Source organism: Aythya fuligula, chromosome 2 (assembly GCF_009819795.1).
Source record: "Aythya fuligula isolate bAytFul2 chromosome 2, bAytFul2.pri, whole genome shotgun sequence".
NCBI lineage: Eukaryota > Metazoa > Chordata > Aves > Anseriformes > Anatidae > Aythya > Aythya fuligula.
In genome coordinates this window covers 125,194,977-125,221,096 of record NC_045560.1, presented here as the reverse complement: position 1 = coordinate 125,221,096, position 26,120 = coordinate 125,194,977, and the positions used below count along the sequence as shown (strand labels likewise).

Genomic DNA, 26,120 nt, shown 5'->3' with positions numbered 1-26,120 from the left:
ATTCAGCTTGTTAATAATCATGCTTCATTGGCAGGCAGCCGTAGTAATGTCTTTAAATTCAAAGGGGTTGTAAAACATGTCCTGCCTTCTTTTAGTCAAATTTCATATATAATAACACTGCTCGCCCATGGAAAATTATAAAAACTCATCCATTTCTTTGTCCTTTTTTCTTATTTTTCTGATTGAATTGTTATTGCCTACAGAAGAGTTCATGTGGGATATTTTATGTTTCAAGGACTTCCAAAGCAAATGTCTCCATGTGACAAAACAGGAGATTTTCTTTGTATCTGTTACCGTGCAAGTCAGGATTCTTGCATCATCACTGCAAAGAGATTCTGTGATTGGAACTTCACTGATGCCTTTATTGCTCTTGTGGTGTGCAGCCGGGAGCCATTTTCCTTTTCCGTGACTCTCCTAACTCTGCCATGATGCAAATCAAGCATTCTTCTTTTTGTTCCCAGACTGCTTTTGATTCACTGAAATACAATTCTGTATTTTTGCCTTTTTTTTTTCTCTCTTTATTTACTGAACAAATAGAAAAGGCACTTGGGCCTCTGCATTCCAATGAACATTGATCAGTAGCAGAATATACTTTTAAAATATGGATTCTTTTGCTTCATCAAATGCATGTAGATAAAGCTGTGACATTGTTTGATTTCTTTCTTTCACATCAAAATAGTGTGGTTCTCATCCTTTCTGATCTAAATTTTCAGATTCTTTTTTTAAAAAAAAAAAAAAAAAAAAAAAAAAGTCTCCATCTGCTTTAAGTGGAAAGAATCACTAGGAGACTTGCATTGCTTCAGCAATCAATGTCTTTAGAGTTGAAATTTCCATGGCAAAAATATTTAAGTTTTTAACCTTTCCTGTTGAACCGCAGTCTTGTCTCTGGTGACATGCTGAAACCGTCTTTGTAGCGATGCTATTGCATTTAACTTTGCAACTCTGCAAAATCAGGGAGTAGCAACAGAAAAAACAGTCAGGAGGACCTGAAACAGGAGGACTATGATGTGGTAAATTTAAGGCAGTCTTCTCCCCCTGCTGCAGCAGGTTGCTGTAGCTGAAGCGAGGTAGTGCAGTGGCAGAACCTTCTCTCCTTGGCAACCAAGATCTCCTAAAGGGCAGGTGACACAAAACAGCTTTTTCCTTCTAGCAAATTCTAGAGGGGACTATCTTCACTGTTATCACATACACCTAGTCTGAGGGAAATAAGAAATAAGAAGAGTTAGCCAAAACTCTCTAGGGAGATGTTTTTTTTCTCTGTAAAACTTCAAAGGGAAAGATTTTATAATACTTCAGTCTCTTGCTGAAGGGCTGCGTTTTGTGTTTTACACCAGTTCCTACATGGTGAGATTAATCCTTTTATTAAGGCAGCAATGTTGTAAATTTGGCAAGCCGCTCTTTCCACATAACTAAGCATGACAGACCATTTGGTTGTGTGGATACTTTCCTATGGCTGCATTCGGAAAAATTTTGAGACCGTCCATGTAGAAAAGCATGGATCTTCCTCCCATTGCTTATGAGGAAAAAAAAAAAAAGAGTCATTAACACTAAATCAATAGTCAATACAGTTCAGCCTGCATATTATCTCATCAGCCTTTGGAAAGTTGCATAGTGGTTTGCAAAAGCAGAAAAGCTGTGTGTCATTGAGGTTAGGAAATTATTTACATGTCTCTGCTTTCAGGACTTTCATAGCAGGCAAGTCCTCTTACAATAATACTGACCTAATTTATGGAGCCTGTTTTGTTAAATATGCACAGGGGTCATAGTATCAGGAATTAAATCTCCGTTTGTTGACTGTAAAGCAGAATAATATGAATCAAACATGCTGCCCAAGAAGGGTGCTCAACCATATAGCTGCTTTCCTGATGACTGTGTCATTTCAAATGTGGTATATGCAAGTAGCTTAGTGGTTTCTAATACTTTAATTTCCACTACTTTTTCCAACATCATTTTTAATTCATTCTCTTTAATATCTTGTTACCAATAGGTTAATGATCCTGCTATGAGGGGAGGCAATCTATTTCCAAACCAGCTGCCTGGAATGGATATGATAAAGCAGGATGGAGATGCAACACGGGTAAGAGATGACATATGGAGGCATAAAGAGGCTACTGATCTATGAATATACCCTGGTCAGAATGGATACAGTATCTTTTTACTTAGAAAGTTAAAAGTACTCAGGGTGCTAGTAATAAAGTATTTTGCAATTAATTTTTTGAATTTATCTTTACGTAGCATCCATACCAAGTTCCTTGTTTAGATCCCCTAGCATAATTAAAGTGAATAATACAGAAAATATTTACACTAACAGAATACTTTATTGAATTAACAGACAGTCACGTTCAGTAGACTTTTATTTATAGCTATATTTGCTTTTTACAGAGCAATTACATGACTATTTGCTGATGATGGGAGAGACTTACTGTTGATTTATATTTGCACTGCTGCATGCTTAACCCATTTCATGTTTCATCCTGCCTAAGTATTTTTCCACTTCTCGTTGCTTTATACTTACGGCAAAAATCATATGAATTATTTCATTTATTACTTTCTATACACTGCTTGTTCTGAGAAGAGTGGCGATACTGAACTAATTTTCACACAAATCTCCAGCTAATAGTGTAACTAGCTTTTGCTTAGGTCAAAAGTGTTTCTTATTCCAGACAGTAAGAGTATTAAAGGGCAGACCTTGTAGAGTTCTTGGCATGTGGCCAAGTAAACGAGGTGTTTTTTATGTGCCCCTCCTCAGTCGAAGTTTTTTGTTTTGTTTGTTTGTTTAATGGAAATAACCTTCACTGATTTTGATTTTTTTTTTTTTGCAAAAAACACAATATTTTGAGACCTGAAAAGATTTGAAACTAGAGTACAATATTTTTCCTGCATGATCCAAGCATTGCAGCTGTGCAAACCCATCCAAATGTAAGAAGCTGACCTTTCTATACAGTGAGGCAGCCTCACATAGAAACCTGTGCACTGGAAAATAATATACATATCATTCTTGGGATGAAGAGCCTGTGCCAGCAAAGCCGACGGCTGAGCGCTGGCCGGATTTGGGGCTGAGCAGCATGGGCATGGGGGAAGCACCATCTAGTGGCTGCTGCTCCCTTGCTGCTGCCTCTTGCTCCTGCTCCTCTTGCCCAGCTGCTCCTTCATTTCAGAGATGTGATAGTAAGACTTTACAACAAACTGATTTCAATGTGTCCATTTCCTGAAATCCTTGGTGCACAGTGCTGTGCAAATATTTAATCTGGGAGCACTGATCTATTTATTCTCTCCTTTTATTCCTGTTGGAAAACTTCTATTCAAAGTTGATTCAGATGGGAAATGACTAGAGCATAATAGCCAGTTAGCAGCAGCAGGAAGCAAAGATCTGAACAAGAACCATAAGGAAAATTGCTTTTGTTTTTTATATTGATATCTGCCACATTCTATGCAAAATGTTATCCTCAAAAACAATGTGGGAGATCTACCCTATTATTTCTACAGAAGTCATTTTAAAACCTGCTGTAAGTCCATCATTTCTTGTCACCTTCTAGTAAGCTGTGCTGGAATCAGAAAGAAGGAATTAAGTAAACAATTTTTCCCCTTATGTTGAATACCAAAGCAAAAATTAAGGTTTCCAACCTTAATTTAGGGGTAAAAAATGAATAATAGAGTAAAGCAAAACAATCATTCATTAACTGCAAATATGTTAAGATTAATGAAAATGAAGGAAGTCAAAGTACTGAGTAAGAAGTAGCCATTTGTAGTGTATTTGATCATATCCATCTCTTTTTGCACATGTGTTTAAAACTTCCCAGAGGCCGATTCTTGATTCACCTTGGTTCACGTGAGAAGGGACTGTCTCTGGGATGGAGGATCTGTACACAGAGAAACCTTTCTGCAGCAATTTCAGGGTGACTTTGGTGATTGACAAAAAATGTAATGTGTTCTGCCTTAGCAGAAGCTATCATATACTGAGGAGTTATGTTCTTAATTTCCCTAACTAGTACATTGCCTAAGCAGTACATTGCCTAATGTTAAATTTCATGCATTAAGAGAAGACAGGCTGTCAGAGAACAAAATTCAGGGTACCACCGAGGAAACAAAGGAGAAGACAATTGTTGGGGGGGAAGAAAGCTAAAGCGGAAACGTAAAGCAAATTCGAAAGAATGTTTTAAAAGAGACTGAAGAGAGAGTGGATGTGACAGAAAATATCTGGAGAGGTACAAAAGAGGGTGGAAAAAGTCAGGGAAGATGGTTTGAAGTGCAGGTGGAAGGAAACAAGTGACAGGACATCAGACAAGACACTGAAGGGCTTAAAATAACAGAGTCAGCGCCTTGACAGTGAAATGGACAGTGGCCACACATGACAGTAGTTTTGTCTCATCTGGAGAAAATCAACTTCTTAAATTATTTTGTAAGGGTACATCTGATGGCACTCCTGAGTTTTATTCTACTAACATAGTTCTGACTGTCAAGAAAAATATAAATGAATAATGTTTCATATGCACTATAAATATCTTTTGCAGAACTTTGAATTTAGAGGTCAAGTAGAGACTACTTTTGTGCATCTGTGCTATAAATTGCTCCTATGTAAGATACTTAAGAATTTTAAGAAAAATTAAGAATTTTTTTTTTTTTTTTAAGAAAAAAAAAAGCACAAGTTGTGTAATTAGAAAGCTGAAAGGATGATTAATGTGCTTCATTCATTGGCAGTTGTAGTATAAACATAAAAAATGAGAAATTCATTTGAAAAATGAGAAAATTATCACACAAATTTGGGAGATTTTTTTTCATTGTTTCATAAATTTCATATCAGCAACTGTAATATTTTAAAGGAATTGGCTCTGTTTAGAGCTGAGTAAATAGGAACTAACATGCTATTGCTGAGGTCCATGCAACTATAGTTGTCAAATCTCTACATTTTCTATTCTAACTTGTTTGCCTCATACTATTTCAGTTTGTTTTAACATGTTACAGATAAAATTTGTAAAGCTTTTAGGATATACAAAGATGATACTAATATTAAACAGAGAATATGTTTTTAATGTAACTGGAAGACAGAATTTCCTGTCTCTTTCAAAGCACAAAGTACACTTTATGTATAAAGCTGACTATAGTTGCAACTGGAACATTTAAGATGTTATTATTACATGATTATTGAAATAAACTTTTTAAAATAATTTAATGTGGTAAAAGAAAAATTTGAACCTGTTCCTATTTAGAAGTGAATATCTGGAGAATACTGTTTGTATCTGAAGTTTGTGAGAGATTTTCAGATTGCTTCTTTATAAAGTTTTACAAGCAGTTGTTTTATCTTTTTTTCTTTTTTCTTTTTTCTTTTTTTTTTAATGGTTAAAGTTACATAAATCAGTCATGGAAGTTATTCTGAGCATTTTTTCCTCTATTCTTTATCCACCTGGAAATAATAATTTGACAAAATTATTTCAAGTCCTCTTTGCTTTTGTTATATGTAAATAAAAAGGAAAAAAAGTTTTTCCTAGAGGCATATTTGTGCATTCTTTGTATTATTCCTTCCTTTTATATATCTTATCACCTACAAAATAGAACTTTAAAAAATTTACAGAGCACAAATTTTATTCAGATCACTGTATAGTGGAAACATTTATTTAGAATCTGTATAGAGATAATATTTGCTTAATGTGCACTCTGGAAATAAGGACATCTCCTTTTGATTTTTCTCTTCTGTTCTGCACTTTGTGATCAGAAGGCACTAGTAGGGTCCCCAAACTGCCTCTCAACATATCAAAAAGAGGAGCCAAAGTCTGACTTATACACATTAACCAGAGTTTGAGGGGAGGAAGTGTGGTGTCTGTGTCCCCTGACGAAGTTAGGAGGAGCAGGAGCAGGACTCGTGTTAGCTGGCAGATCGTGCTCAGGGCTGGCCACCCCAGAGAGCTCCAGCTGTTCCAAGCGGGCTGAGAGGAGTAAATGTACAAAACCTAGCACCTTGCTTTCCTGAATGGTGGGATGTTTTCCAACACTGGCTTAATTTGACAGTGAAGGCACATTTCTAGACTTTCTGTGATTGCAAAGAAAAAGGTGATAAAATCCAAAGGATTGCCTGGACAGCTTCCAGAAGATTGGGCTAGTGGCATGCACATGGAATGGTGAGGAAGCTGCCAGTGCCATGCCTGAGCAGCAAGTCCATCCTCCTACACAGCAGGAGCCTCTGAATACAAGTGAAAAACAGCCCCTGGGAGAAAAAGAAGTGGTTTCCAGTTGGATTGGCTCTCTGACCTGACTGACCACAAAGCCACATGGGAGCAGGAGTTTGCAGAGAGGCACAGGCTGCAGTCACTAGAAGGAACAGTCTTAAAACAACTGTGAAAACCACATCCTGAGGCTTTTTTTTTTTTTTTTTTTTTTTTTATTAAATAAGAAAGTACAAGATAATCAACTCAACTGAAAACAGCTTAAACTCTATTTGTGTACAGACACTGTAATAAATGTGAAGTAAAGAGCATCTCTAGGGATTGGTAGTTGAAGGTTTGTTTTTTTAAACTTCCTTATTCCTTTTTTTTTTACGATGTTTTTTTGGAGTGGAAAGTGAAGCAAGACAGTTGTTTCCTTTGAGAGTGTACAGCAGTAACACAGAGAAATTTTGTAGACACGCCAGGTATGAGACTTCTCTAAAACCATATTGCTATGCCTTTACCTAGAGTCTACAAGTAGTAGATGGCCCTGAGTTGCTACTGTATCTGCAAAAATTTGAAAGAAATAAGTAATTAAGAAATGGTGAAGAAAAGTGTCCATGTTGCAGCCTGTCCTGCACGTTGTGGAGGGAGGTTGTGTGCCGCAGAGCAGCACCCGACTCTCCTTCACCTGTTTCTTCACTAACCAGGAAGGAAAAACTCATTCATCTTTCTCCACTCTCTGTTTTTGGCAGAAATATTGCTGACCCTGAGGGCGCTGTGGTTGCTCCTTTCTTCAGCTGACCGGGCGTACGGCCCTGACCCCTTCCCGGTTGGAAGAGCTGCATCTGTTTGTCATGACCCAGCGAAGCCACCATCTTCTTGGCTCCCCACTGCCGGTGGGCCGCAGCCCTGCCTCGCCGTGGGGCCTTGGGCGGTCGTCGCCGGAGGAGCAGCCTCTTTCTTCTTCGACAGTCTGAAGCTAGCATACAGACACTCGCTCAGTCTGTTCACTGCATTCACCTTAGTGCAACTTAGATCTCTCCTGCGAAGTAAATGTTGACAGGCAATTTTCATAAACCATGTCAGATTGAATGTATTTAAATGTATGTATTTAAGGAAAAAAAGAAAAAAAAAACAACCATGCTCTTGTTCTGTTTCTGTTTAGTTCTAGACCTTGGTTTTTGGCTTTGTTTTCCCTGGCTTACTACTCAGTCTGGTGCAAAGGATTCATTTCCGTCTGAAAACTGGTGTTTTAGACTAAGGCCTGCATTTTGGGGCGACAAGTATGCGTGAGGAGGGTTTAGAAGCGGCGTCTGGTACACGTAGACCTCTAACGAGCCCGTTCCACTCCGGCAAGTCAGAGAAGATGAACCGATGTAGAAAACTACACAGACCAATTTTGAATGGGATTAACGTTGTAAAAGAGATGAGAACTATCCCCTGAGAGGATAGTTTCCCTGTTTATAAGGGGTGCTTTGGTAGGTGGTTTTGTTTTTTGTTTTTCTTTTGGTAACATTTGTAATGCAAAGTCATGAATCCAAAAAAAAAAAAAAAAAATCAAGTTTGTTACGTTCTTATTTAATTTAATTCCTAACAGTCAGTTAATCCTGTTTTTTATCTGACTCTCCTTCTGTCATCTTCCTCTTTGTTCTAACAGAATAAAAAAATGCGTTACCCCTTTACTTCCCTAGGTGTGTTTCCAGCAATCTGGACATCAAGTTATGGTTGCTGAACAGCAATGTTCAATGATAATGCATGTACTGATTATGGTAGTGGCAGAATTGGTGCATAATATCAAAGAGCTAAAGATACCTGCTTTAAGGCATGATAATTACTGGTTCCCATCCCGTTAGCTGGGAGAATAACGATTCATGTAATACCAATAGCAGATATCACTACAGACTTCACCACTATCGTGTGTTTCTGATTATTTTAAAGCAGTGTGGACTATAAGGATGTTTTGTAAGGTACATAAAATCCAGTTTATATGTAAACAAGCAATAATTTAAGTTGAAAACTTAAGTGTTTTACTTGTATAATTTTTGTGAGATATACATGTTGTGAAGTTGATTCCAAATGAGGTACTTCAGTATTAAATTAGATATCTTCTTAGCCGTGTGTGTCTCCTGGAAAAGTGTTTTGTAAAGAATCACAATGCCTTGATTAGACCTAATTTGTAGGCTTGAGACTTCTCATTTTCTAAACCTTGTGATTCTGCTCATAATGTCATTTATCTAACATATATTATATGCAGCCACTGTAGGAACCAATTCTTGATTTTTGTATGTTTATATTCTTTCGTAACAAGTCTTAGAAAAACTAACTGTTACTAAGCAGGCCACTGTTAGGGTGCGTTTTTTTTCTTGCCCACTGTGGTTGGAATAATCTTTTACTAAGTAGACATCAGTTTCTGAGGACTTGAAATATTAAGAAATTGATGTTTTTGACCTCTGTTTTCTTTCCTCTAACCCCTAATTCAGAAACTTTCTAACCTGAACACAAATTTTTTGATGTCATGTAAAATGCAATGCATTTTATAATGTCTCATCAGCCATGCCTTTGGGGAGTGTAAGGTTTGTTCTGTTGCCATTTAATTTGTTTTGTTTTTCAGGTGGGAGTGAAAATACCAATTATTCTATATTAAGGCTGGGGGAAATACGATAAAGGTGGTATGAAATAAGTTGTTTCTATGAAAGGCATCTGTTTCCTTGATGAAAGTCAAGGAAATGCCTGGTGCTGTTGGTTTCTAAGGAGGGCAGAGCCATGATTCTGGGGAAACAACACTTCTCAGCGATCACTGTTTTGCTATTGAACTTGGAAAGACTATTTAGTCAGCTGAGCCATCCTTTTATGTGCTGATGGAAAACAACAACAAAAAGCTATCAGCCCAGGGCTCCACAGCCTCATTATTACAGTGACATTTGCATTAAACTTATATATCTGACAAAAAAAAAATTATATAAGAAATGTATAAATTTGAAGGAATTAACTTCATGCAACGCAAATTGTAAATGAGTTTTAAAATAGTTCTGTTTGTATAATTTCCTTTTTCTGTTCTTGACCATAACCTCTTCAAATAGATTATTCTTTTTCACAGTGGACAAGTCTAAATTTGTCCTGGTTCATGACAGACCTGCAAACCCTTATCATCCACAGTGATTATGATATTCCATCATCCATTGCCATTTTGGAAGAAAGGAGATTGTACCTATCACTTTGGCTCAGTTTAGGTTCATTGTGACTTCAGTTGTCGTCTGACTAATGAAAAAGAAATGTGAGTGAAGGAATCTTCTGATCATATTGATCACTATAGAAACAAAAAGCCAAATCAATTCCCTTCATTATCAGTATTTTTCATCCTGTATACAGTAAATTTGTCGGAGAAAGTACTCGGATTATGTTTAACAGAACAAGTAATCAGTGTTCGACTTACATTACTAAATGTGAAAGGCGCATAATGTGAAAAATAAGCATATATACATGGTCATATGACCTGGTTAAGTGTTCATGTAATGTGGTAAGTTGAAAAAGTGAAGTGAGCTGTTTTGCTACAATGAATTAATTTGTACTCAATCTTTAAAATATTGTCCCACACTGGTATCCTTTTGGGCCTGTATTAATTAAAAGCAATGTTTTTGCAGTTTATACAATACATTTTTTAATCTTTGTTTAAAAAATGAAATTCATATGGGCTTAACAGATGAAATGGGTGGCACAGCTCCACTTGCAGAACCCAAAGATACACAATCAGTTTTGAAATGCAACTTAAGCCATTAATTGTTGGTGTGAATTTAAAAGTTTTCTAGTATTTGTATGGTAGTATGCTGCCTAAGAGCAAAAGCATTCTCTGCACAAAAGAAAATTTACTGTAGTGGCTTTGATTTTAATTAGAATTTTCTCCCTGGTGTTTCTTTGTAGACTAAAACAAAATCTTTTAAGTTTCTTACTACAGGTAAAAGCTATGTGCAAGAACCTCAAAATGCTAAAATCTAGCATAATGCCTTAGATCTGTTTTTAAGTCTTGTATATTCCTACATAGCTGTCTGATGTATTATATTTGTATAGTGAATTGTGTACAATTTTGGAATAAGTGCATCATCACTTAATCTTTATGTTGTTCAGTAGAGATGATGGACACGTTTCTTCAAACATTTACTGTCATTTAATTTTTCCCTTTATGTCATTTGTGGGTTTTATTTGTACAGTTCATCATGAAGTTGCATCTGAGATGTGTGTATATGAAAAGATTATACAAGGGTAAAATTAAGCAATATATAAACTATGGTTCTTCAGGAGAAAGCTTACAGTGTTTCAGGTTGTGATTTATTTTCAAAATGGAGTTGACTCTGAACATCACTTTGTTCACCTGCATTGATGTTTGTATTTCTAGTGTGAGCAGTTTATGCAAAGGTAGATATATTCAGAGAAATTTTAAATACATTTATGCAAGTTAATATTGCTTTGCTGATGCTATTTGCTTATTTGATGTTAAATAATGCTATTGTAAATAAAGAATTCTGTTGTTATTGCATCATTTAATAAATTTTAATGCCTTCGGGTTTTACATGGCTTTAGAGATTTCAACGTGTTTCTGTTGTGTCTTCTTTTATTCATATAAGTGTGTAGGAAGTAATGCAGAAGTACTAGAAGATGGATGAACCTGCTGTTTTTAAAAAGACAGGAAGCTTTCTCTATTTAATGTTATATATTCCAACTAGTTGTAAGTCAGAAACCTTTTTTAATAGTTCTATATTTGTTGAAAATGTTTATCATGTAGCTAAATGTGAAAACAGTTCATGATGAGTACTTTTTTTTTATATCACAGCACTAAGTGGGTGTCTTTCATGATGGTTTCAGCCAAGGCTAATCTTGAATGACACAAAGCAGGACTGAGTATTGGTAAGAGCTAGTTCCCCTTGTTCTGCCACATGGTTTATTTAAGACAGATGGAAACGTATGGTTGGTTGTTTTAAAAAGTATTAAAGCAGCTATAGGAATGGCTGTTTACAAAAGTTATCTGCTGTTCTCTAGGAAATGACTGAGACAAGCTATTTACGTTAAAAAATGTAGAAACTTTTTTTTTTTTATTTTCAAGACCTCCAAATACAGTCATCCTTTCACCATTCTACCAAAATAACTGCCTATCCTGCAATTCTCTTGGCTTGGCTTCAGCAAAATGATGGTGATCTTTGGACATGACAAACATATTGACACGCTAAGGAAAGAGGATGTTTCTTCCCAAAGTAAAATTAGAAACAAGTGCTAGAGAAAACACTTGTAAATAGGAAGAAGAAAAATGTTTCCTATTAGAACTTTGCCTTTGCAAAGATAGGCATGATTTAACCCTATGATTTATTGATTTTTGTAATTTATTAACTTTAAAAAGAAATGAGGATTTTGACAAAACTTATAGCTACAATTCCTGGCATCAGATTAAATGTATAGTGAGCTAACAAGAACCTCATAAATTACTCTATCCTGGCATAACAACAAAAGAGAGAAGTGACATTGCCTTTTCCTTATCTAGATGAACTGTATGATTCTTGCATCTCATCCTGCTCTACCTGGCAGGACCACAGGCTACTCCCTGACAAATCTGCTTGGTGCTGCTCAGAAAGGTATGGGACAATTTGAAGTCCTACTGGAGCTTTGTCCAAGGGCTGTCTGCAGGATCCTGTGGTGTGTGTGGACTGCTGGATACCAGCTTGTGATAAAAGTCAGTCCAGAGACCAACTGCTGGCTAAAAGAGGGAAGAGTGATCACAATTTGATGAAGTCGTTATGGTAGAGCTAGGACAGGGAAAGGTCAGGGTTGGAATTATGGTATGAATGAACCTGTATGAATGGTGGTCCTTGGGACAGACTGTTGGGGCATCTGTCAGCTGCCCACTGCCAAGGGCAACCAAGGGCAATGGCAGTGTGAGCTCTTGGTATGCCTGACCCCATGTTTCCTCTTTTTGATTCCCACGTAAGCCTCCTCTTTTAGCTCCTTTGTCAATGTTAATGACTGCAGCCTCAACCAGCATGATGTACTGCTCATGACCCTTCGTGTGTCTTCTCTCCTTCCCTTTGTTTTCTGGTTATGGGTAGTCACCTTGGGAGTGGGGAAAAAAAAAAAATAGTCGATTACTTTGAGGAGAATAAGTCTTGTTCCTTTGTCATGAATACACCTTAGGTTCGTACTCCCTCACTGAGGGTCCCAGTGGTGTAGACTCCCTTAGACTTGTCTTTGCTGCCCCCGAAGGAATAAAAATGGGCACTGTGCAATCAAAGGAAGTTGCCCTACCCTCAAAGAGAACTGCAGAGTATTATATATAGATGCAGTACTCTAAAATCTCAAAGTATTTAAATAATTTAAATTTCTGGACAAAAAAAAAAAAAATGGCCCTTCTAAACAATTCACTCTAAAAAAGTACCTTTAATCTCTATGAACTAAAGTACTTCAGGAATGCCTCTGAGTCCAGAGGAGATATAGGGAACCCCAATTTCAGTGGGATGTATTTTTTGCTTTATATGAACAGGTCTTCAAAAGAAAAATGGAATTCCAAACCAGAATTTTGAGAGAGTTGCAAGAAAAAAAAATGGAAAGGTCAAGTAAACCATCTTAAGAGAAGGTTACAAAAACACTTGGCAGTGACTGAAACAGACTATCTTGCCTTCTGCCTGAAACCTTGCAATTGTACATTGGAGTATGACTGAAACACGGAGTGTCTGTGGAATGAGTGTGAGTGCTGTATGTTTTGTGCACTGAGCTGCACCAGCATCCCTCCACCAGGACAGAGACCACATGGCATGGCGTTGGGCTCCAGTGGCTGGGCAGGAGGGGTCCTGGGCCAGATCTGCTAGAGGAAGTGGCCACTCCTAACAGCTTTGAGGTTTTGTAGCCAGCAGGAGTTAGTCAAGTTGTGAGTATTCCTGAAATTATATGTACATAGTCTATACATGATGGACGACTGGTTCTTTGCTCGTGTGATGAGTTTATAACCAAACCATAACTTCATACAGAACGTGTTTTAGATTTGTGACCCAACCACCACTGACTGAGATATTTAAAGATGAAGAAGGTAAGGTCAATCAATTGGAATAGGGAGAGCCCCTAACTGAGAGTAGGGTTGGCTACTCAGGGTCTGTGGATTTCTCCACGGGCAATATCCTGAGAAGGCAGTAAAGAAGAAGCAGGGACACTCTACCATTGCTCAAAAAGCCTCTCCCTTAGTTTCAGACTAAAGTTTACTTCATCACTCTATATAATTACCCAGGAGGCAGGGAGCACCTGCAGTGAACCTGGCTGAAGTAATTTACTCAGCTCCCTGCAAATTACAGGAAAAAAAATGTTTTCCTTCCAATCTCTCCCCAAAAAAAAAAAAAAAATTTTGCTTGGGGACCACAGCAAGAAGAGTAACAGATATACCTGCTTTCATCATCTGGCCATTCAGTGGACTGTAAAAGCAACAGAGAGATGATTGAAAGTATACAACAGAATTGACTTGCTCTACATTTTTCTTCTGTGTGTATTTTTCAGATGTTTGTCTGTTCTTAGCATTATTTTGGAGTGGGATGAGGGCAAGGGCTTTAGAGAAGTCACCAAGCTAGAGACTGCATCATTAAAATGCTGCTATATCTGAAGATGCAGCTAATACTGGAGACCGAAAGTTAAAGCACTTTAATTTAGGATTTGTATAACTTACATACATTTTTAATTAATTGGATTATATTATTGGACTATAGCTTGACCAGAAGGAGGCTCGTTTTATTTATTTATTTATTTATTTATTTATCTATTGGTCAGGGATTAAGGTGCAATAGATAGAAGCCTGCAAGTAAAGTACTGCTCTAGTTCGTGAATCTTCATATCATTAGGATACCCTTTCAACAACCACCAACTTGTGGGTCTCAATTTATAGGGAATTGAGCTGTAATGCAACTACATGGACAGAGAAAGATGTAAATCAAATATAAAACCAACTACACAGTTTACATAAGGCAGCTGGAGGGAAAAAAAAATTAATTGGTGGGGTTGGTTACCAAACATTGGAGGGTGGTTTAGAAATATTTTAAGCCAATAGTAAAAAGGGTTGTTATTTTCTTAATAATTAAGGTAGTTGTCTATGTAATAGTAAAATTGCTTTTGTGCTGTTTAAAACTAAGCTTTAAGAAATTAGAAACTGGAATTGAAAGAATAACTGTCAGTGAAGTAAAGCAAATGCCCTTAGAATTGGAGTTAGAGAAGGGACACAGTGAAGAGATCAGGAGGCCTGCTATGATAAATTAATTATTGCTCAGTTACTGAAGCCAGTAAAGAATTACTAAAGCATGTCAAAATCATCATCAAGTAAAAACACAAGGGGCAAGAGTGGATGAAGGAATAGCTGTGATCTGTGTTCAGTCAGGCAGCTAGGGTCCTTCTGCCACATCCTTGAATTAAAAATTAATGGTGAGGCAGAAGGTCTCAAATGTGGAAGTCAAGAAACACTGTCTAAAGTCTTGATCTGTCCAGGGCATCTTGTCTGCAGCCTCACCCGGTCTCCTGAAGCAATAGCCATGGTGAAACCCCAAAGGTGAATTAGTTCTTGCACTGAAGAAAGCAGAATTCAGACTGGCCTCAAGTGGCTGCCTGACCATATGCATGTAGCAGGTACCCACAATTCACACCCTGCTAGCTGTCTTTGGTGTAGCAACACCAAGTGTATACAAACCCTGCATGCACTTTGCAGTTCACATCAGCAGAGGCTGTCACTTTGCTGCTCTGTGTCCTCTCCTGTAACTACAGTGATACGCTACTGCTGCTCTGACCTGATCTAAATTGCAGTTCCCATTATTCCACATCAGAAGGCATCATGATAAACACATCCCTGCAGTATCCCTCTCTTGCCTCTTTGCCTCCAGGAGCAGAAATGAGCAGCCTTTTCCACCTGCAGAAAGCCATAGCTAGTATAGCTAGTGGTCTAAATCACAGATGACACGAGGTGTTCTTTCTGGCACGTAGCCCAGTGAAGCAGGAGAGTAGGTGAGATAAGAAATAGGTGATATAGCATCAAGCCACTTTCACGTTGCAGTGGTTGTTGGTGTAAGCACTGGGGCACAGGGAGCCCACTGGTACCAAGCTGGGCACTAGGGGCTGCTGCAGAACTGCAGGTGGGTGGCTTCTGGGATGCTGTGGCATTTGGAAGGTTGGGGATCTGCTTGCAAGTGTAACCTGTGTGGGAGGCACAGAATGCCTTGGGTTAGAAGGGACCTTAAATATCATCTAATTATTTCAACCCCTTTGCCATGGGCAGGGAAACCTCCCACCAGACCAGGCTGCCCAAAGCCCCATCTAGCCTGGCCTTGAACATCTCCAGGGATGGGGCATCCACAGCTTCTCTGGGTAACTTGTGCCAGTGCCTCACCACTCTCTGAGTGAATAATTTCTTCCTAATGTCTAATCTAAATCTATTTTCTTGTAGCTTTAAGCCATTCCCCCTTGTCCTATCATTATCTACCTGAATAAAGAGTCCCTCTCTTTAAGTATTGAAAGGCCATAATGAATTCTCCCCAGAGCCTTCTCTTCTCCAGGCTGAACATCCCCAGCTCTCTCAGCCTTTCTTCATAGGAGAGGTGTTACAGCCTTCTGATCATCTTTATAGTCCTCCTCTGGACCCACTCTAACAGCCCCAGATCCTTCTTGTGCTGGGGGCCCCAGACCTGGATGCAGCACTCCAGATAGGGCCTCACAAGAGCAGAGCAGAGGGGGACAATCACCTCCCGCACCCTGCTGGCCACCCCTCTGTTGATGCAGTTGGCCTTCTGGGCTGCAAGCACACACTGCTGGCTCACATTAAGCCTTTTGTCCAACAGAACCCCCCAAGTCCTTCTCTGCAGGGCTTTTCTCAATTATTTATTCTCCCAGTCTGTGCTCATGTCTGGGATTACCCTGAGCCAGGTGCAGCACCCTGCACTTGGACTTGTGCAAAAGAGCTTGTGTCCTTGTCTGGGGAGCAGAGAGGGGAATGAGAGTGCTGGGGATGCCATTTTATATAAAGAATTCTTGATCAGTCCCAGGAAATCACTTCTGTATTAGGCCACTTATGCTGAGTGCTGTGCAGGCAAGCCTGCAGGGCTGTCCCTTGGTACTTGTCTTTACTACACATCCCTGCATCAGCATGGAAAAGGAATACTTCTCACATCTTTAAGCAGAGGGAGGCAGAAAGCCTGCTGATAATACTTTCTGGACCACACCAGTCCCAAATGAAAACCTGTGCAGCACTTTAGTAACCAAAAAGACGCCGCAGACACACATGGGTTGCAGGTCACTGCTGTTGACTCTTATGCGTGGGTGAAGGTAGGAGGCTGAAGGGAGCTGCAGGCTCTGGGTGGGTGGCTCTGGCATGAGGGACACCCGTGAGGTGCTTCTGAGCCAGGTGCTAAGGGCCAGCAGCCATGGGAGCTGTTCCCAGCAGGGCACAGTATGCCCCAGCCTCATGGTTGTGCATTTACCCTCTTTGGGAATGGAAGTCACCAGCAATTAACTGCAAAATAGCCCTAACGTTGGTGCAAATCCTTCCCTTCTATGCTCTGTGTCTACAAAAAGAAATAGAAATATTTTAATTTCTCTCTGGGCAGGCCTACAAGAGCAGAAATTGGGGGGGGGGGGGGAAAGTTCAACTGATAATGAGAATTTAAAGTTTTCATATTTTGTTTGTCTTTATTTCTATGAATCTTTGGTGCAAGCAAACTCCCTTCTTCCCCTCCAAGCCCATTTTCTTCCCATGCTGTGACATCTGGGTACAAGAGAGGCAGGGGAGTCCAGACTACCTGACAGCACTTTGTTTCTAAAGGAAATCAAACTTTTTCTCTGCTATCAGAGCTCACAGGCTTCATCCTGTAAACCTGATTAAATATGGCACTTCTTTTATACCACTGGTGCTGCATCAATAAAAACAGGATAAATTGCCTGCCCAAAACTACATCGTAAAGCAACACAGCATCAGTTCTGCCTTACAAATAGACCTCTGGAACAACAGAGAGAAAGTAGAAAAGATGGACAACAAAAAAAATCAGGCTGAGAGACTATCTCAAGTAAGCTTCAGGAGGCTGCATTCTTACCTCCTCCCTAAGCCTAGCATGCGTATTGGCTGCCCCTGGTGTATTTGGTTACTTTTGTCTTGCAAAATGGAAAGTTAGGATGGGGAATGTGATTGTAGGTGGGAGAATTAGCCCCATGCATTTAATGCAAAGCACAGCAGTGTTCAGGCTCACGTTCAGGGACAAAGCTGGGCTGGGCTGACTGCGGAAAGGGACTTGGGAGCTGGATGGAGCAGTGCTGGGTCTCCTCAGCTGGGCTGTGTGGTTGTGTTTGCTTGCTTAGTGCTTATGTGCTAAGGGAAAAATTAAGGGGCGCTTCAAAACCAACAGTTTTGGTAGGTAGGAATCGTTGTTTTTGGTAGGTAGGAACTACAGTGCCCACAATCCTGTTCTCTGGATGCCCTCATTCCCGTGGGCAGTTGGTTATTCTTTCTCAAACTCTATTTCAGAGCATCTCACCCAGACAAGAAATTAGGACTTAGAGGATGGCTTCACCTTCTGTTAGCACAGTCAGTGACTGCCACGGTCTCTGTGTCAGTGGCTGCTTCAGGTGATTCCTGATCTATCCCTTCTTTGGGATGAAGGCAGTGTTTTACACGGGAATGCATAGTTATGGGGTGTTTTTATTAATTAATTAGTTTATTTATTTATTTTTGCACACTGTAACCACTCAAACGGCATTTAAACGTGCTGCTTTGCTCTGAGCCAGACCTGTGGCTGCAAGCCCCCCCCCCCCCGAGCTCTGCAGCACACCCCACGCAGCATCCCCCAGGCTGGACGTGGTGAGGACCTTCCCGGGGTGGGAGGGGACCCGTTTTCGGAGGTGTTTCCTGACCTCCCACACCAAACCCACTCCTCCACGCCCCAACCCACTCCGCTGGGGCTGCAGGGCCGGGAGGGAACCGAGGGGGCTTTTTTGGGCTGCACCAAGGCCAGCATCGCCCCCACCGTGTCCGACGGCTCTAGCTCGGGGGTGCTGAGGGCAGAGGAGGGCCCGGCAGCCCGGGGGTCCCCCCCTCCGCCCCTTGTGCCCCCGCCCGGAGCAGCGGCGGCTCCTCCCCGGGTTGGGGGCGCCCGTCGGGGCAGCCTCCCCCGCCCACCCCCGGGGCTCCGCGACCCCCGGGGCGGGCCGCCCCCCACCCTCCCGCCCTCCCTCCCCTGCCCGGGCCCATATAGCCGCGGGGGGCCGGCGGCTGCCAGCCCCCTCGCCCCGACGGCGCCGGGCGGCGGCTCCCTCGCCTCCATCCCGCTCCCGGCCCTGCCCCGCAGCACCCAGGGGGCTCCCCCTGAACCCACCCCACCCCGGCAGCCGCAGCCCCTCCGGCATGGCGCTGTCCCTGGCCGGCGAGCCTGGCCCCACGACGGCCGGAGACCCTCTGGGGATGAGCCCCGCCGGGCTGGCCGCCTACTACCCACCTTTTCTGCCCCCCGCGCAGTACTTCGAGGCCACCCCCGACTTTTTGGAGCCCCTCAAGCCGCTGGGCAGGCTGCTCCCCTCCTCGCCGCCCTTACCCCCCTTCAGCATCCCCGCTTTCCTCAGCCAGCCGGCCGCGCTGCCCTGCGAGCCCATCCCCGGCCTTTCCCTACCCCCCTACGCCAAACCTCCGCCCCCTTCGGTCCCCTCTGTCCCTTCGGAGGGGTCCCCCTCGGGGCCGGGCACCCCTCGCCGGGCAGCCCGGCCGCCGGGGGGCGGCGAGGCGACGGGGCAGAGCCGCAGCTACTGCTTCACCGAGGAGGAGCTGAATGCCGTGCTGTACGGGGCGCTCCGCAGCAGCCAGCTGGCCGGCAGCCTGCACGCCATCTCGGGGCTCAGGGTGCCCCCCGGCAGCCCGGGTAAGGGTGGCCCCCCTGGGCGGCGGGGACCGCCCGTCCCCTCGGTGGGGAAGGGACGGGGGTCGGGGGGCAGCCGCTGAAGAAGAAGGGGTCCCTCTGCTCTCCGCAGGTGCTGCCCACTCCTCGTCGGCCCCGCCGCCGCCCGACAGGGACTCGCTGCAGCTGCCCGAAGGTAGGGGAAGCCCCCCCCCGAGCCCCTCGCTGAGCCGCGGCTCAGCCCCTCTCAGCCCGGCCTGTCCCGTCCCGTCCCCCCCCGCAGGGTTGGCGGTGCTGAGGGTGGCCTACGGGGACCTCGCCCACCTCGGAGTCTTCTGCACGGACCCCATCCCCAAAGGAGTTCGCTTCGGCCCTTTCCAAGGCAAAGTGGTCAACACCACCGAGATCAAGACCTACGACGACAACTCGCTGATGTGGGAGGTAGAGCCGGGGAGGGATGGGGGGCTCCCCCTCCGCCCAGAGCCTCGGCCCTGGCTGGGTGGTGGGGTCAGAGCATGCAGTACGCCCCTTGGCAGCTGATCCGCTTCTTCTCTGCCCTGCAGATCTTCGAGTACGGGCAGCTGAGCCACTTCATAGACGGCAAGGGCGCCTCTGGCAACTGGATGTCCCTGGTGAACTGCGCCAGGTTCCCCGAGGAGCAGAACTTGATGGCGATCCAGTGCCAGGGGCAGATCTTCTACGAGAGCTGCAAGGAAATCTCTCCCAAGGAGGAGCTCCTGGTGTGGTACGGAGACTGCTACGTGCAGTTCCTGGGCATCCCCATCAGCCTGAAGGGCATGCCGGAGGGGATGAGACCCCCGCCGCACCCCGAAGGTGAGCCGGGAGCAGCCCTTCAAGGGGCACAGCCCTTTATTCCGATGGACCGTGTCTGGCCACCATTGGACCCCTGTTAGGGGAGGTAAAGGACCTCTGGCATCTCCTTTTTGTTGTTGTTTTTTGTTTTTTGTTTTTTCACCTGCCTCTTGCTCTGAACACCTCTCCAGCCCCGTGCTGGTGGGGCAAACCCCCGACCCGGGGATGATGTGGGGCGGCAGTGCTGGTCCCTCGCAGCCTCCAGCATCCCAAAACAGCAGCTTCCCCAGCACCAGCGAGCCTGGGGCTTTACACCCACTGCTGCTGCCCGCTCGGAGCAAAAGGCAGGCAGGCACCCCTTTCTGCCCCGGCAGCTTGCTCACGGTTTGTTTTCCCTGGGAGCAAAAAGTGTGTATGTGGCGATTGTAAAACATCTGGTGCTTTTTGGGGAGCGGCAAAGAGCGAGGGGCTGAGCTTCCCTTGGTGCCCCAGCAGCCCTGCTTTTGAGGGGGACAGTATTTTTGGAGGACAGGGTCTCTTTCGGCTATTCCTGTTTGGGTCCTCTTTTAATCCTACGATTGTGCACTCTTAACTTGATGACATTTCAACGCGATTAACACTGCTGGTAAATGGCGGGGTGAAGCCGTTCCGATCTGATAATGCTGCTATTGCTTGTAAAAGAAATGCCAAATGTACTTATTCGGGGAGAAATGTCCTTGCAATGTGCAGAAAGTGTGACGCTCTTCTAAGCAAAACTTAGGTTTGAAAAAAGATTTGTGCAAATACAGCAAAACTGGAGCCGGGTGGGAGGATGGTGGGGCACCCAGCAGAGAAAGGGAGAGACATTTGGCACATTGGCATGGAAAAGGGCATGGACATTTCTATAGCTGTTTTCTTAGGTTCTTGGTCCTGATAGTTGGTAGATCCCTGTTTTTTGGTTTGTTTTTGTTTGCTTTTTTTTAAGGTTTAAGTTACTTTGCTACCTTTAATTAAAGGCAGAGAAGGATGTGTTAAACGATTGAAATTTTTTCTGCATTGTTCCTAAATTCGGCTGTTAAGAACAATTCAAAATACAAAAGAAAACCAAATAAACACGGTTCTGTTTGATAGCATTTTGAAACCGACAGAGAAGGTGGGCAGATTTATTATTCTTTTGGGGATGGGAAGCGCAATGGGATGGTGGACGGTATCGCTAAGCACCTGGCAATGTTTCCCCGCGGAGGCAGCTGTTTACGTGCAGAAATCTGCATTGCTTTTCCGTATAATCTTCTTTCTGCTTAGGGAGACAAGGATGAAGTCGTGTCTTTGCTGAAGTCAGTAGGTAAACAAAATAATTTCACAGGGCTCGGGGCTCTTGTTTGCTCCCTTCCGTTAGAAAGGAAATAGATGGGCAAGGGTAGCGTTGAGTTGGCTTGAGACGCAACTTGCATTTTGTTAATTATAATGTTAAAAGCGTTCTGGCAGTATTACCCTTCTGGGCACTTTCAGTTGTCAGTCGGGCACCAGCTCTGAAAAGGCAGCAGATTAGAAATTCATCCCCTTTGCTGCGGTGTAACGAGGCACTGGCACTCTCCCTTCAGACGCCGGGGAGAGCTTCAAGTGTGAGCGGTGCGGGAAGGTCTTCGCCTACAAGTACTACCGGGACAAGCACCTCAAGTACACCCGCTGTGTGGACCAGGGGGACAGGAAATTTCCTTGCCACCTTTGTAGCCGATCCTTTGAAAAAAGGGACAGGCTGAGGATCCATATTCTCCACGTTCACGAGAAGCACAGACCTCACAAGGTGAGCCTGCTCCCGGCTGTCTGCAGCTCCCAGCTCTGCTGGGGTGAATAATTAAGGAGCTTTTTTGGCCGAGGTAAGACACTTCTTTTCTCCCATTCTTGGCAGTTCTGCCTATGAAGGACAGAGGCTGTTGGACACAGCAGGAGTTAAAAGTTTCACGCTCACCGTGGAACAGATTTTCAATTGACAGAAGCAAGTCCGTACTGAAATACTTGCCTCAGCCCCTCCAAACAACTCTCTGTAGCACTGGTTTCCTCCAGGAGCACTGGGAAGGGAAAACTAGGCTTTCCTAGAGGCTTGGGAAGGGCAAGTCACAGTGCTTGAAATGACACAGTTAAATTAGTCTTGAAAACCTTCCAAATACCTATTTTATAGAACATCTTGGAATAAAGTGGATTTTTCAGGAAAAGTTTTTACAACTAAACTAGCAATATTCAATAATAAACTAGCAATGTCAGAATATGGTATTGATTTAGTAGCAGGTTTAAAATATGTTTCTATTCAATTTTAGGTATAATGATTATAGAAAATGTGATATTTGAAATACCATATATTTTTTCCTTTCCCTTCCCATAGGAAAGAACTATTTTAGAACAGCAGGAAGATAAACTTGTTCTGAATAGATATTGCATTTAAATGGGAACAGAGCAACTTAAAAAGCAGGGATTGAAACTGTCAGTTGAAAATTTCCTTTAAGACTGGCCATCATAGTTTATTTTCACCCTAAGAATGATTATGTCTTTCAAAATAATTTTAAGAGGAAATTATTTATGGTTTCATACAAATTCCACTAGAGTCCATGTAAGTCTCTCAGTCGGTTTCAGCATCCTCAGAACTGGGCTTTATTCTGCTCCTGGCAGTACCCGACAGAGGCAGCAGCAGCTCATCCCATCACAAGTGCTGTTTGTTTTACTGCTCTAAGGAGAGGCACTTCTGAAAGATCAGGCTGGAGGCTAAGTGCTGCCACTGACCTGCCATTCCTCAACGATTATTCTAAGGGGTCCCCTTAAAGCATCTTCTGGGAAGTAGTTTGTCTATCTTACTTGTTGAGTTTAAAAAAAAAAAAAAGGCAACCGAAGATTTAATTACATTTTTAAGATAAATGGGAACATTACAGACATTTTGGGGTTTTAATTACTGATGTGTAGTATGTTGATGTTCTGAAGTAAGACAATTTTTGATGGAGCACTTTTAACGATATACAGAAGAAAAGCTTTGAAATTTTGCATGATTTCTCCTCTTTAAAAGAATCCTTCTTAAAAATATGTTAATTCTGACTACATTTCAGATTTGATCCTTAAATTACTGATAAGGTTGTATGTAAATATATGTAGCAAAATATACAGACATATCCCCTATAGCTAACAGTTCCTTACAGCTGTGCTGTTGTGTGCTTCCTTTTAATTCTCTCACTTGTTTTTCAGTGCTCAGTATGCGGGAAGAGCTTCTCTCAGTCCTCCAGCCTGAACAAGCACATGAGGGTTCACTCCGGGGAGCGCCCCTACAAATGCGTCTACTGCAACAAGGTCAGGCAACTCCCCAGTTCACCCTGGGTCCCAGCCTGTCCCTCTGCCTGTCCTCTGCTGCACTCAGCAGCACGCCGGGTGGTGTCTCTTGTCATGCTTCATCATCTTTTTCTATCTAAGAAGTCAGGAAATGCCTTCTCTTTCGGTTGATATTCACGTGAGGGGGTGCATATTTAGGCGCAGTTGTGAGTTGTGGTGAGAGGAAGGGATGAAGTGAGAGGGTTGTGTCAGATGGAAATGGTCTTCAGTTGCATCAGGGGAGGCTTAGATTGGACATCAGGAAGAATTTCTTAATGGAATGAGTGGTTAGGCATTGGGACAGGCTGCCCAGGGAACTGGTGGTCACCACCCCTGAAGGCATTTAAGAGGCTTGCAGTCATGGCACTAAGGGACATGATTTAGCAGTGGACTTGGTAGTGCTACATTGATGGATGGACTTGATCATCTTACAGGTCTTTTCCAACTAAAATGATTCTATGAAAGTCCCAATTCTGGAATCATGTTCTTTATACAAAAATGTTTTTAATTCATGCAAATGGCTGGGACTGAAGAAACAGGATCAGGTCTCTGTGCTTCTGCTTTTCCATCTGATGCAGAATTTGTTAATTCCCAGCTTGGAGAGCTGCTGCAAGGTTAAAGTGTAGGAATGCTTAAGAGAATTTCAGTTTCCATCCTAGGCACTCAGCTGGTAACCTATTACACTTTTTCATCAGTTAGTTTTTGATCTTACTGACATTGCTTCTGCAGTGTGGATGGCAGGTTTGGCCCAAGAGCTAGATCTTCACAATATGACTTTGTGCGTGCTTACCTTGATGTAACAGGGCAATTTATGGAAACAGTACTGCAGCAGGGTACAGAGGCTTCATTTCAAAAAGAAAGTGAGCAAAGCCATATGGGTTTGATTAAAAATTTGTTGATCTGCTTCTGCTCACACCAGGGATGATTCAGGTGATCCTGAGCAGACAGTAGACATGCATACTGATTTTGGATGGTTGATGGGATGGCTCTGGGTGCTATGTGCTGCCCTGGTGTCAATGCTATGCAGAAGCACTCTTAAGTGTGTAGCAAGGTGCTACCGATTTTGTAGAGAGAAATGGCTTGTTTATGGCAACGCTAACACATAGCTGAAGTGTCTTATAGTAAGGAACCTTAGAAGTTTCTTTTCTTTCTTTTTTTCTTTCTTTTTTTTTTTTTTTTTTAATTGATTAAAAAAAAATCCTAGACATCCTGAACAGTCCTAGGCAAAGTTTAGGATGAAGTATCATCCTTTAATGATCTGATCACAGGAACAGATGTGAGAGTTTTACAGGTCGCCGTGTGACCAGATCCCTCTGGGACATGTGGTACCTGAGATGTGTTGCTCTTTATTATGAAAATTTGTGATGGTTCAACCACATAATGGCACTAAAGAGGCTCTATGGGTGACAGCTTGACCTACCTGCCTACAACACCAGTTCACAGCATTTCAGCTTACAGCGTAGCATTTTTTTCTCATGTTGCTGGTAGTAGCAGGAGTAACAGTCAGTGATTTTGTGTGGTCTGCAAAGAGTAAAGGGCTTGAAAATGCCTCTATTGGGGGAAAAAAAAAAAAGAAAAGAAAAGAAAAAAAAATCTTTTGATTATTTTGCAACATATATCTGCTAAAGTCTTAGGGATTGGATTTTCTCCACAAATGCATAAATTTTTGAAGGGGATAAAGTCAAATGAGAGGGAAAAAATGGGCTGGAGATGAAAGCACAAGAAAATGGATTCTGGATCACATGTGAATTCTGGCAGCTGAATTCTAAGCAGTATATGTGAACATGAAAGGGTTTAACTTTGAAAATAAACACTAAAGGGAAAAATGCACTATCTTTTCCCTGCACAAAGGAACTGCAAAGCTAATTAGGACAGTATTGACTTGACTTCTCATCCTTCAACACGTAGAAGATATTTACTGGTGTCTGTGGTGAGAAATCTTTCTCTGAACTTCATCTAACTCCATGGACTCAACTATATCTGTATAGCTGGATGTGATAGCTGTTACTTGTTCCTTGCTGCTGGGAGCTTCTTTTTCTTTTTCTTTTTCTTTTTCTTTTTCTTTTTCTTTTTCTTTTTCTTTTTCTTTTTCTTTTTCTTTTTCTTTTTCTTTTTCTTTTTCTTTTTCTTTTTCTTATGATGTCAGCTATCTGAGGACTTCTTTTCAGGCTTTGCAGTGCTTCTGACGGGCTCTGGGTTACCTGAAAATGTGAAGTAGGTATGAGAAAATAGAGCCCTCTAAATTTCTCCTGCTTTCCTACCCCACCCTACTGTGTTTCAGGCATTCACAGCCTCCAGCATCCTGCGCACGCACATCCGCCAGCACTCTGGAGAGAAGCCCTTCAAGTGCAAGCACTGCGGCAAAGCCTTTGCCTCACACGCCGCCCACGACAGCCACATGCGGCGCACTCACAGCAGGGACAAGGGTTGTACTTGCTCGCTGTGCGGCCAGCACTTCCCCGAGCAGGAGGATTACCACTTCCACATGAAGAGTCACGCTGCTCATTAGTCAAAGGTGGACAGGTCCTGGACCAGCTTCGTGTGTGTATTTGTGTATGTGCATGTGTGTTGGGTGTGTGGACACCGCAGGAGGTGACTGCCATTTACCCTCGCAGTGTGGGTCCCAAGCTCCTTTCTAAACACCGGGCACTGGCTTATTTCAGCTGGGGTGAACTCCGACATGCACTAACCCTTTCTCCCCTTCCTCTCTTCCTGCGCTCTCATTTTCACAGCCAGGAGTGAATGTCACCCCCCACAAGCCTTTCGTGTGTGAATATCACTGTGATGGATGTTACCATACCTCTAATGCACCAATCTATGGACTGCCTGCTGCTGTCCACGCCAAAGCTTGTTTAGGGGATTTTTTTAGCAAGCGTGTTTACCAAAGCCAATTTAGCCAATTTGTTTTGTTTCAGCACATAAACAAGTGTAGGGCCTATTTCCCCATATTGTGGAAGTTCCTTAATGA

The 26,120-nt window shown here is 42.7% G+C and overlaps 2 protein-coding genes across 6 annotated transcripts in view; both read left to right on the top strand.

Moving 5' to 3' along the window:
* The window catches only part of NCOA2 (nuclear receptor coactivator 2), a 194,038-nt gene extending 186,759 nt beyond the window's left edge, over positions 1 to 7,279 (top strand). For all 5 annotated transcript variants that reach the window (XM_032183173.1, XM_032183174.1, XM_032183178.1 and 2 more), the window contains 2 exons: positions 1,988 to 2,077; positions 6,893 to 7,279. In XM_032183173.1, the coding sequence (XP_032039064.1) occupies positions 1,988 to 2,077; positions 6,893 to 6,904 (102 nt within the window). In that variant the 3' untranslated portion in view covers positions 6,905 to 7,279. The remainder of the gene's footprint in view (positions 1 to 1,987; positions 2,078 to 6,892) is intronic.
* Positions 7,280 to 18,528: 11,249 nt separating this feature from the next.
* PRDM14 (PR/SET domain 14) lies at positions 18,529 to 25,661 on the top strand. The gene is made up of 7 exons (XM_032181140.1): positions 18,529 to 19,036; positions 19,146 to 19,208; positions 19,296 to 19,453; positions 19,576 to 19,846; positions 21,406 to 21,608; positions 23,033 to 23,134; positions 25,434 to 25,661. Exons 1-7 carry the CDS (start codon positions 18,529 to 18,531, stop codon positions 25,659 to 25,661), a joined length of 1,533 nt encoding a protein of 510 aa, XP_032037031.1.
* The last annotated feature ends 459 nt before the right edge of the window (positions 25,662 to 26,120 follow it).

Excerpts from the sequence above, each read along its gene's own strand:
- PRDM14 (XM_032181140.1), top strand. The coding sequence starts at position 18,529 with ATGGCGCTGTCCCTGGCCGGCGAGCCTGGCCCCACGACGGCCGGAGAC. Across the intron at positions 19,037-19,145 it reads GGTGCCCCCCGGCAGCCCGG|GTGCTGCCCACTCCTCGTCG; the intron begins GTAAGGGTGGCC and ends TGCTCTCCGCAG. Across the intron at positions 19,209-19,295 it reads CTCGCTGCAGCTGCCCGAAG|GGTTGGCGGTGCTGAGGGTG; the intron begins GTAGGGGAAGCC and ends CCCCCCCCGCAG.